Source organism: Acipenser ruthenus, chromosome 26 (genome assembly GCF_902713425.1).
Source record: "Acipenser ruthenus chromosome 26, fAciRut3.2 maternal haplotype, whole genome shotgun sequence".
Taxonomy (NCBI): Eukaryota; Metazoa; Chordata; class Actinopteri; order Acipenseriformes; family Acipenseridae; genus Acipenser; species Acipenser ruthenus.
This window is the reverse complement of record NC_081214.1, coordinates 25,178,199-25,190,543: the sequence shown is the minus strand read 5'-3', so window position 1 is coordinate 25,190,543 and position 12,345 is coordinate 25,178,199. Positions and strand designations below refer to the sequence as shown.

The following is a 12,345-nucleotide window of genomic DNA, read 5'->3' as shown; positions in this document are numbered from 1 at the left end:
TTAAAACCTTGTAGTGTTTTACTCGATTCAGCTTTTCCATTTAGTGATCATTTTCCTGTTCCTCTAACATCCGTAAAAATTATAAAATTACAAGGAGCTTCCCACACAGAAGCAATTACCTGTACTTATATAAGATGTCACTTAGCAACATTTATATCATTGTATTAAATCTGAACTTCCCAAATGTAATTTAGATCCCATTAATATATATATATTAAAAAAAAGAAAGAAAGCTTTGTTCCCTAAGAGAATTTGATTTCAATCTTTCTACAAATGTAATTAATAAAATGAACGCAGACAGGACTTCATGTTGAAAATTCTCTACCACAGTGCGTTTTGCCTTTTTTCTGTTATGTGCTGATGTGATAAGTAGAAAAAAAATATTTGTTTATTACCCCACTGGAGTTCATGGACACTAGCACACTAATATTTTAATATACAGTGCAGCACGTTTGTTTATTTAAATAGCAGTGCAGTGTCTCACATGGGTTGGTGTATTGATTGATTATATAGTAGATCTAAATGATGCATGTAAAATAAGACGTGTTTTACTTATTCAATTTAGTTTTCATTATATATATATATTACGCCTTTCATACCACAGTATCTCAAAAAGCTTTACAAGGCGCTTAAAACAGAAGACGTATGCAATATCTCGTAGTAGTGCATGTCAAAATTACAATAAACAATAACTCTAAAGCTCTAAATACCCAAATCCCTTGCTTATTGAATGCTTTATATAGTACGGTTGATGTTTGTACGCAATGCAAGACTCTTCATGCGTATTTGCTTCACGTGACAGTATGAACTGCAGAACACCGCCCCTCTCCAATCCTAGTGCAGTACTTCACATTTCCTCCTGCAGATAAATACTGACATTGACTAACATATAAACTGTAACATAGTGCAACATACTACGTTTCTTCATTTAAAATGTGAGAAAGAAACTAAGTTAATGAATTCAGTGACATACGACGATGTCACTTTTTCAATGTTTTTCAAGTTCAGCTTCTCGGTCTGAGAACAAATCTTTGCAAAAATACCAGAACTACTACTGAATCCAGTTTTCGTTGCGTAAAGCAGAGACACGATACATTATTTTGCTGCTTTTGCTGTTAGTTAATATGCTCTCATATAACTTCTGGTAAGTACACTATAAGGATAATGCTAAGGTGTTTATTTGTATATTTCACGTCCACTGCTGACACGATCACACAAAGTCTCCGAATATCTTTGTAATGTACGACAACTACAACTACTGTTCTCCGCATTTCAGCAAACTGGTATTATAAAACGTCTTCACATACTAACTCCTCCAGTACACCAGCACTCCTTGCGCCACGTAAGCGGAGACCAGAGCTAGGACACCTGGCCAATCAGAGACAAGGAAATGTGCTACGTCACCCAACAAGAACGAACGATCATTTATTTATTTATTTCTTTATTTATTTATCTGCGTGTAATGTTGTTGAAATGTCATCGTTGTCTTCGTTAACGTAGAAACACATTTATTATTTCTGTACAATCTGCAAAATCATGAAGCAAAAGATCAATGTCCCAGGATTTGTCTCCAAACTCTGGACGTTGGTTGAAAGTCCAAGCACCAATGATGTTATTTGTTGGAGCTCGGTAAGGCCGGAAGCCGGACACGTATTTACAATAGTTTTCTTTAAATATTACGCTTTTTTATTTTTATTTTGTAATACACATTCGTTACAGTGCTCTGTAGACTTGGTTGTAGCGTGCACGTTATTTGCTTTGTTATTTAGGCTACATAAACTTTGTATACATTTTAAAATTAAAACTTTTCAGCTAGGCCGCATCGACATTTTTTTTTTAATTGCTTTTTTTTTTTGCAGTATAGGTGTATCCTAATCATAAAGATCATTTAGAAGTTTCATTCACAAAATAATAATGTGGTGTAACAGTAACAAAGGTCGTTGATTTGTTTATAAGGGCACATTTATGTAGCCCAAATATATTGCCTTGTACTTGTACTTTTTTTCTTTACTCAAACCTCAAATGCAATAAACGAAACCATTACTGTATTCTGACTTAATTATTAATTGTTTTGCAATAATATGCCAAGCATTTTCATTGGTGTTTCTTTTGAATTGCAAAGTTGCTTCATCCGTGTATTAGATGACATCCCCGTTTTACTTAAATTTGGCAATTTTGCTCTTTCGGCAAATGAGTAATTGTTTTAAGATGATTTGTTTCTTAGTAACCGAACAGTGAAGGGTGTTTGCTGAAATCTCTTCCCTTGTGATGACCAGAATGCCTAGGTCATCCCAGCAGCACTGTACATTACACAATCAGTGCATCATGAAGGGGACGTGACATTTGGAATAAGACAGGAAGTTTTGTATGCATTAATGTTAAAAACATAACTAAATATGCCAAGCACGGGTAGCAACGAGGTTTAAATTCAGAGATCATATTGATTCCAGTGCCAGTAAATGACTAGGTTTAAAAGGGAGTATTGAACCTTGAACCTTGTGTAACTATATCAGCATTTCTAGCACACACTGTATTTACAGAGATCCCAGCTTCTATACTGTATGCAGTCAGTTACCTTCTTTTTAATGGTGCTGACGTTTTCCTGAGGAATAACACGTTTTTGCCTGTATATTCCGAAAAGAAAAGCACCTTACGCTTCTCGTCATCATTCATACAGATTGTTTGGTGTTTACTAAAGAGTTTATAAATGTCATTGCATTACGCTAATGAGCAATACTTAAAGGTCCTCTTTCGATGCCAGTGTAAAACTTTTTTTTTTTTCAAGAATAAAGTGATTTTAAAAGTTATAACTATACGACTTGCAAAAAAAGTACTCAAGCAACAACTTTCATTCAACTAAGCTGTTTTTTTGTTGCTAGTTGTTACCTCAAGAATATTTTATTACACTTTTCTTTGTTGGATCCTGAAGAGTGCCATTTGCAGTGACATGTTCTCTGTCCTGTTCTTTAGAAAGGACAGAATTTCAGGGTGGTGGATGAACAGAAGTTCACAACAGAAATCCTTCCAAGATACTTCAAGCACAGCAACATGTCAAGTTTTATTCGACAGCTCAATATGTGTAAGGTTTTTTTTGGTTTGTTTGTTTTTGTTGCTAAAATCGTTGGCAAAAATATAATTCTGCATCTATTTTCTGTCTGTAACAAGTCAGGGGACTTTGAACTATTTCAGCACTTGATCAACCTATACCCTGCCGGGATGCTACAACTGAATTTTCTAGTACCTGAAAATCCAGCTGGCTTGCAACAGGCACTGATTTTTAGTGTCTGATTAATACGGATTGGTGGTTGATTCTTATTAATACGGATTGGTGGTTGATTCAGTCAGGCAGTGACTTATCGTGGCAGGGTGGAGATTAAAAAACCCTGAGTAACCTTACAATAAGATAACTAACACTTTAGTGATTATAAACAATCTATAAACATGTGATTAATAATGCTATTAATAATTATAGAATATGGTTAGAAATAATAAGACTGTTCTACACTTTTGCTTTTTTTGTGTGTGCTACTGTTTTTAACCACTTATAACGGATCCCTAAACTAAAGTGTTACCAAGATACTATTGTAATGAAATAGTGAAAAACGTATACAAGTGGATATGCATAGAGCCACATGTAACATATTGCATGAGTTTACTGGGCAGCTGTTCTGAGCGGAGTTATCTTTACCTTGATCTGTATACAGGTCTGCAGTGTTGAAAGAGTTTTGAATTGTGAGGGATTTTTCCGAGAGTGAAATTACCTACTTCTTTTGTTTGCTTGTAGATGGGTTTCGAAAGGTGGTGAGTGTGGACGGTGGTCTGATTAAACAAGAAAAGGATGGTGGCATTGAGTTTCATCATCCTTGCTTTGAGCAAGGCAAAGAGGATATGTTGGAAAATATCAAACGCAAGGTATACAATTGGGCTAAGACAGTCTGCTTCTGTTTAAATTATATATATATATATATATATATATATATATATATATATATATATATATATATATATATATATAGACACACACACACACACACACTGCTGTGCAAAAGTCTTAGACATGTTGCATTTTTCTACTCTGATGCATTATGAGCATCGGCAATTTACTCAAAGCCTCCACTAGTGTTTTCTACTATTATAACAGCCTTGACTTGCATGAAGAAGGAAACACATTGAGTGAAATAGCTCGCATCACTTGATTTTCAAGGTGTGGTATCCGAAGCATAATCAACAAGTACAGAGAAACATCATCTGTAATTGACAAACCCAGGACTGGAAGACCCAAAAAGCTGTCTAACAAGGATGAGCAATACTTGAAGATAATATCTTTAAGGAATAGAAAGAAGACAAGCGTTGAATTGACAACAGAACTGGCAGAAGGCACAGGTATCGTTGTCCATCCATCAACATTCCAAAGCACCTTTTGTTCCATAGTCCAATTTCAGTGTTCTTGTGCATATTTTAGCCCTTTAGCCTTGCTCCCCTTTCTTAACAGAGGTATTCTTACTGCAACACATCCTTTGTCCTGATTTCAAGAGTGACCTTCATACTGTTGATTTGATGGACAACGACACCTGTGCCTTCTGCCAGTTCTGTTGTCAATTCAACGCTTGTCTTTCTATTCCTTCAGGATATTGTCTTCAAGTATTGCTCATCCTTGTTAGACAGTTTTTGGGTCTTCCAGGCCTGGGTTTGTCAATTACAGATGATGTTTCTCTGTACTTGTTGATTATGCTTCAGATACCACACCTTGAAAATCAAGTGATGCAAGCTATTTCATTTATAATCAAGGTACAGTAATGCATTGCATATGTGTAGGTGTCTTCGGTCAGAACAGAGGCAACAAAGATCAGCCAGGAAGAAATGCACAAAGTGCTGATTGATGTGCATCAAGTGAAAGGTAAACAGGATGACATGGATTCGAAACTGGAAACCATGAAGAGGTAACTGATAATCTCAAAATAATTCAAGCTGCTGTTACTGTTCTAACTGGATGTGACAGTCAATTAAATTGCTAAAGTCAACACGCATTTAAGGATTACAATTCCAGGCATGACAGAAACCCAGCCACCCATATTTCTGTTCTTTATTTTTATTCTAAGACTAGACTACAAACATGTAGCAGACTGCGTGAGTAGGTAACAAGCTGTGCCAACTTTTATTTTAGGGAAAACAAAGCTTTGTGGAAGGAACTGGCTTCTCTCAGAAATAAGCACAGTCAACAACAGAAGATGATAGGCAAGGTAAAACAAATCTGAGCATTTCCTTTCAGAGTCCAAACAGCTCTCCAATGTGTGTGTATTGTGAACTGTGAACTGATAACCGAATGCCTGAATGTACTAATGAATCCTTGTCACTTTCTTGTGATTTTCCAAATATAAGAGTATATATTCTGTTGACGTTGCATTGTTTGTAACAACATAACATTTTGTGTGTAAAAAAAATAAAAACAAATAGGATGAATCAGGATGAAACAAAAAAAATGTGAGTCCAAAGCAGGCCTGTTTGCAATATCTTACAAAGAGTTGCAATCAATTAATTTAACATTCAGTAGCCAGTCAACACTTGTTGTGTCATCCCAGAGCATGCATGCACAGGCAGTTTTTAATAAGTCCAGTAAAAGCATGACATGGCAACTAAATACCAACCAAAAAACTAAAAAAACATCTTAAAATATAAGGGAGAATTACAGTGTACAATTATGGTACACAGTTCATACAAAGCAGTTTTATTCAGTACACTCTCCTCTGTTAATTAACTTCACTCCTCATAAAACTCAGCCAAGCTCTGAAATTGAAAGCAGATTATAGCCCAGCTCCCTGAACTCAAGTTCAGTTGCCCAGCTTTGCCTCTGTTAAAGCTGCAGTTCTTTTACAGCAGTTCACTGGAGAGCATACCCTCATTTTATGTATGTATTTCTTTAACTGTCTGGCTATTGCAACGTCATTTCAGAAGCTGTCTGAACTCTATTGTGTTTAAATATCTACGTGTGCTTTTGTTCCTCAGGTGATTCAGTTCATTGCAAGTCTTGTGAATGAAAATTGCATTGTTGGAATCAAAAGAAAAAGGTAATTTCATGATGATGTTGTTGTCCTTACTTTAGTCTGGAGCCACGATCACAAACTAATTTCGTCTCATTTATTTTTAGGCCGATCATGATGTCAGAAGAAGCACCTCTCGCAAAACACAGCCACCCTTATGTTCTCAGAGCCGATGAACAGAGTGGTACTGTAAGTCCCCACATTTTAGACAATCAGAACAGGCTAATACATTTTGATAAATGTTTGTGTAGCTGTGGTTCTATTATATAAATGGTCTGTTACATACAGTTTGAATACTAAACTATGTTATTAACAAAAACAGACTGAAAAAAGAAAATCATTAAATAAGACAGATAAATGCTTTGTGCATAGGGCCCGTTATATTAAAATTGCATTGTAATTCTACTACAGTAGTCTTCATAATAGTCAGTAATTAAAAAGAACACGAACAAAACCCTTAGTCTGTAAGATTTCAATTTGTTTTACAGAGTTACTCAGACAGTAATGGCGCTACCCTTTCAAGCAGGGTTGTCATTACGGACATCACAAATATTTCTGAGCCCGTCAAAAGTGGTGAGCTTATTCAAGCTTCCTCAGAAAAAGACAAAGTTAAGAGGTGAGTTAGAATGACTAGTAGAATATGATTGCAAATCACACAAAATTAGATCATGTAAATGAAGCCCATTGAGTACTTTGACAATACCTTTTTAATGACATATCACTGACAATAATACCAACTAGAAAGACGATTTTTAAAGCACCCTTGGAACTAAAGCCAATTAGCATCACAAATCCACTTCAGTATCGCAATTATGCCAATTTGTGTGGGATAAGAAGAACATTAGCTGCCAGATGCAGATGTGGTTTTACTAAGAATGATGCACTTCCTCATTAGCTCTATTGGTAGTGCAAATGAACACTGTGATAATTCTCTGATGTGCCACTTCTTTCATGTAGGTTAATGAGAGTGACAAACCGGCCATCTATTAGCAAAGTTTATCTTTTGCAGGGGTGGGCTGTCAGGTACAGTAACGACTGAGGACTCCGGTTCTGGAACGGAGGGTCAGGCAGCACCAAGCAGTCCAATCTCAGCCTCAGTCAGTCCTCCTCAAACCAAGCAATTAAATACAGATGCCACAGCAGCCTCCACTGAGGCCAGTGCTGCTGAGTTTCCAGACAACTTCATTGAATCCATCCTCGATGAGGCTGGGGATGAGGTTGCTCTTCAGAGTGATTCAATAGGGGACAGGTAACCACATGCCAACAGGACATCTGCTTTAGGCCATGCTTACCCTTATAAAGGGTTACCACAGCAAATCTGAATGTCCATTTTTGTAGTGTTTCCATGGTTATACTATTACTGTATGGCTTGTTATGTTTTTTAATACCTCTCTGGACTACAATGCTTACCTATGCTTTACCATAATTTACATGTGCTTTAATATACTGCTGTGCTTTTCATTATTGTGAACGTTAGTAAGGGTAAACGCTTGTCTTAAAAGAGTTGCCAGAAAATAAATATTTCTGCATTTATTTATTTATTTATTTGTCATGAACAAGTATTCTTGCAGGATGCCCATTCTCCATATTTGCTCTTTTCCCTATTTGGACATAACCCCATTCATTCCTTGGGGCCAAACATACATGAACTTACATGAAGCACAATTCATTATGTTTTATGCACTGTTTTTAACACTGACAAGAAACTGAACAAATGACACATTCTTTTGCATGGATTATGTATTCTTTAGGGATGAGGTCTTGGACTTCCTGGGTAGCGTTGATATCAGCTTGGGAAACTTGCATACACAGCTGTCTGGAAATCAATTCAACATCAGGCCTGAATTGATTGATGAAGTAAATATCTCAATTTTCATTTTATGTAGAACACAGAAAATATTAAATGTTTAAAAAAAAAAAAAAACATATTAAGAAATGTAATGTGCAGTCAGTTTATCTATGAAATATTTGTACAGTATTGAAAGAGCTTCAAGTTTAGACTTCTTTCAGAACTGTAGTTTAATTTATGGTCCAGTAGTATAGCTGTGATTTCTTATTATATACATGCATTTTATAACGTCCAATAGAAGTGTGTGTCGTAGAACTGTACAGTATTCATGTGTACATTTTTATAGGAATATGTTGCTGTTAATCAAACATTTAAACGCCCTTGGAAATCATAATTTAAAAAAAAACAAAAAAAAAAACAATATACTGTACAAAGCTGATGGTTATACCAGCTGTTTCAGAAACTTTAGAGGTTTACCAATGTATTACTCTTTACAGCTTTTTAATCCTGGCATTTCTGCTAAGGATATGAACATCATATCGCCAAGTTCTCCAACTATTGGAATTGTAAGTAAAGGAATAATACATTGTCTTGCTTTTTTTTGTTCAATGTCATCAGTGATGATTACGGAATTAGGAATACAAATTATAATTAAAAACTGGAACAGAGATTTAGTTGGCTTACACTGGAACAGTAAAAGGCTGATGTACTGTGAAGGGAAAAATATATTGGGAGGATAGTAACAAAAACAAATCCCATTTTGATCAGAGATAGTAATTTTGACTTATAGAGAGTAATAGTGCTTTGAGTCTGTTTGCCGTATCTGTTTTCATAACACAGCTTATAAAATTGTAACCTGTTGCTTTATTAGATGTATGTAACCTGTGTTTCACGTGAACATTTCATAAACTCAGTTATGTTCTTTAGATGTCAGAACATTTTGAAACCAGCGACAATGCAGAGACAGACGAAATTGACAGCAGTAATGGTAGGTTGCTTGTCTTCAGCATCATTTATTCATTTTAATAAACATTAAAGCCAGTATCTTAGTTTGACACCATGGGCTGAATGAATGAACTGCTCAAATGGTCTTCCACAGTCAATGCTACTATACCTTTTGACTGTTTATAATGTTTATAAGGCTATTTGATCACTCAAGTGTAGAAAATAGGAAACCTAATTCTTCTTAATTAGATTAGGTGTGGTTCCTGTGGTGGCATATTTGCATGGCAAAGGTATATATTTTTTATTGTCGGTCAAGCAGAATTTATATAGGGGTCATTCCACGCCAGCGCAACCAGAAAAGGGGCATTTTGTTGCCCGACCGTCAGATTTTGCTAGAAAAATTCAGAAATGTTATTCTTTTTTTTTTTTTAATTTCCCCTTCGAGCTGTGACAAGTCACAGCTCGAGTTTTGTTAAACTTAGTAGAAATACAAAAAATTCAAATTGCTGAGGGAGTTAATGACCAGTGGGGGAACTTGAAACCAGAAGTGTTTGACAAGTTTTGGAAGAGTGGTCCCTAAGGTTCTTAAAGCAATACTAACATTTTAGGACTCGCATCCCCTACAGGGTAAAGGGTTGGGCTGAAGTTTGAATAAAACTCGTCACTTACCCCTTGTCTGGCAACCTGCCAAAAGTGAGTCGGGTGTTCCTGGTATTTTTTTCTCGAAAGCCCTATTCATTACGAGTCGAACGAGGTGCTACACATGATGGGAGCGTCTAAGCTGAGCCCAGGGTGATTTTTCTGGTCAGGGTCACTTTTTCACTGTAGGATGACTTTTGCCAGGTCACAATGATTAGCATTTCTGAACTCAGCGGGCCCGAAAACCCCCAGGTGAATTTTTCTAGCAAAACCTGAGACTGTCGGGCAACGGCTGTGATTGAGTTGGTATGGAATGACTCACAGGGAAGAAAAAAAACCTTCTCCCAAACGCTAACTCAGAAATTACAGGAAAATGTCTAGATAACTCCCAAGAATATGTCCAAGAATCAGTGATTCTCTGGTACATTAAAAAGAAACAACATTTAAGAAAGTGTGTGTTCTTTATTTCTCCAACAGGGAAGCATGTAGTTCAGTGCACACACAATCCCCTACTAACCTTACTGGAAGAGCTTTGCTGTAGTTTAGAGCCCGAGGTGGCTGGCCCTGCAGAGCCCTCCTTTCTGTCTCTTGAGGATGAGCCTTCTGTGCCATTCAAAGACAGCACAACTGACCTGAGAGTGGAGTACAGCCCTAACAACCAAACGACTGACATTCATGAGCTTTACGAGGAAAAGAACAAAGGTGAATCTTGTTCCCCTTCAATCCGGCTGAAAAAAGGATAAAGGCTTTGGTAAACAAACTGAAGAGATCACAGGTTATTTGTTGTTAAAATAAATAAATGAATAAATAAATAAATGCATTTCAACCTGTTCAGATTGTAATTTGTCTGAATTTATGGAAAAGCAGTGTGATATGTTTTTTTTTGTTGTTTTATTTTTTTTGCGCAATGCATCTGTTCGTTAAATAGAAGTATTTCTAATACGTTCTTTTAACTTTTGTTTCAGGACCAGTCAACACACCCAATCCATCTTTTTCAGAAGATGTTCTATACATCTTGAATAAGGACACCTTGTGAACACTACCTTGAAGCATCTCTGTACAACCTTAAAAAATAGCTTTGATGCTACGATAGACATTTGTAAACCTTACACCTTTTCTAAATGCCTGCCTTGTGACAGATGCTGCATTAAGCGTGTGTCGGTCACTGTGACAACTGTCTTTGACACAACTACATAGTGTTGATTCCATGAAGCTAAAAGAACAGCTTTAGCAGGTGCTAACCTACGCAAATACATACCCCCAGTGAAAATACTTAAGAGATACAGGGGAGGAGTATTGCTGTACCTAACAGCTTCCGTGTACATCCTTAATCATCCATGCATCCATTTAACAGAAAACTTCCCAAACTTTAGGCATTTTCCCACCAGTTGCAGATATTTTCACATCAGTCCGCAGTAACCTTGTAAACGCATTGGTGCTAAATGACCATCTTATCCCCATGCATCTTTTGGTACAAGTCACTGCATTTGCAAAACTAGAATTCACATTGAGGAAATTGTTTTATTTTTTAAATGGTTAAACAATTATGGACACTCAAGGGATGTTTATTACAGTATACAATATCATTACATAGCCAGCAAATTATTACAAGAAATATATAATAATAATAACATTGTTTTTGTGTTTTTGTAATTCTGAAGTCATAGGGTAATTTTGGTACATTACACAATATTCCTTGCTAAGTACAATGGAATTGTGTAAGAAATTAGTCATATGCAGTACATTTATTTTAAAGGCAAGTTAAGGTGACACATTGTGAGTAGAATCAAAGTATTGTTGGGAGGCCCTGGGGCTCCTAATACCTCTATCAAATACATTTTTTGTTTTGTTTTGTTTTTTTTACTTCCTTGTAGAGAAATGTTATTGATGTTAAAATGTATTATGTTTTTAATCTACATTAAAAAATGATGTTTTCATAAGCAGTCCATGAGAGTATATTGATAAAATGCGCTCAGCACTAATGCATGTCAAGCTAAGACAGGGCATTTCACATTGTAGGGTCATTTTCTAGTGTTTTTATGTATTTTTTTATTACAAGCCTACAATGTAACTCCATGCAATGGGGCGTACTCGTGTCACGATTTTAAAATGGAGGACGTCAGACATGAATTAAATCTAAATAAATATTTGTCCCCTTTACCTCTGTTTATTGTTTGTGCTTACAATTTTTCTCCAGCTAAAAAGTCACTTTAATTTCTGTATTATCACTAAAATAGGGGTATGCATGTATGTGGGGTTTTCCCTTATAAGGTAGGTAATAAGTTGTGGACTGTTCTGTAATAGAGCTGAAGTTAAGGAAAAAAAATAAGGTGAAAATCGAATAGAAATCTACATACAATTTTACTGTCACAACATACCTTTGTGTTTGCAAAGTAAAGTAAAGCAGCACAAGTCCTGCATTTGCTTATTCCTTCATAACAAACGCGTAACAGCTTCCCATATAAGTAACCAATGTGCCTATTAGCAGGATTATACAGTTGGCTTAAAGAGGTTATTGGCATTTCAGAATTGCATAGTGGGCACTGGTGAAGGTTTTCCACGCAGACTTTGCTGAAAACCATGAATTTTTTTAATTGGTGTATAGGTTAGTGATTAGCCATGAATTACTAGATTAGAACAAAGGGGAATTCAGTCTGCCCTAGAAGACCGCTGTGGTTTATATACTTCTCTGATTTTATAGCAGAGAGAGAAAGGTGCTGTGGTTACTTGGATGTCATGAAACACTGAGGTTTGATATCGATGTCTAAAGGTCATGTTAACAGCCGGAGTCTTAGAATTGCATCACCCAGTTAAATGGCTCTATTGGAAATGGTTGTTCCACAGTTACATTATGAAGTGGTCTTCATAGTCACCCTGTATTTGGAGGATGGGTAAACATGAATATGAATTATACGTGTAAATGCTCAACAAAAA

General features: G+C 36.1%; 1 protein-coding gene across 3 annotated transcripts; it reads left to right on the top strand.

Annotated features, from left to right (window-relative positions):
• Nucleotides 1-1,397: 1,397 nt before the first annotated feature.
• Nucleotides 1,398-11,571, top strand: LOC117430642 (heat shock factor protein 3-like). 3 transcript variants are annotated; one of them, XM_034050924.3, is made up of 14 exons: nucleotides 1,398-1,629; nucleotides 2,971-3,079; nucleotides 3,785-3,912; nucleotides 4,816-4,940; nucleotides 5,165-5,240; nucleotides 6,004-6,065; nucleotides 6,146-6,227; nucleotides 6,527-6,654; nucleotides 7,048-7,287; nucleotides 7,790-7,895; nucleotides 8,325-8,393; nucleotides 8,755-8,815; nucleotides 9,889-10,186; nucleotides 10,377-11,571. In XM_034050924.3, the coding sequence occupies exons 1-13, from the start codon at nucleotides 1,537-1,539 to the stop codon at nucleotides 10,152-10,154; spliced, it is 1,545 nt and encodes a 514-aa protein (XP_033906815.3). In that variant the 5' UTR covers nucleotides 1,398-1,536; the 3' UTR covers nucleotides 10,155-10,186; nucleotides 10,377-11,571. The 3 variants fall into 3 exon arrangements, with proteins under 3 accessions (XP_033906815.3, XP_033906818.3, XP_033906814.3); XM_034050923.3 differs by having other exon boundaries at nucleotides 1,399-1,629; nucleotides 9,889-10,113; XM_034050927.3 differs by lacking the exon at nucleotides 9,889-10,186.
• Nucleotides 11,572-12,345: the final 774 nt, after the last annotated feature.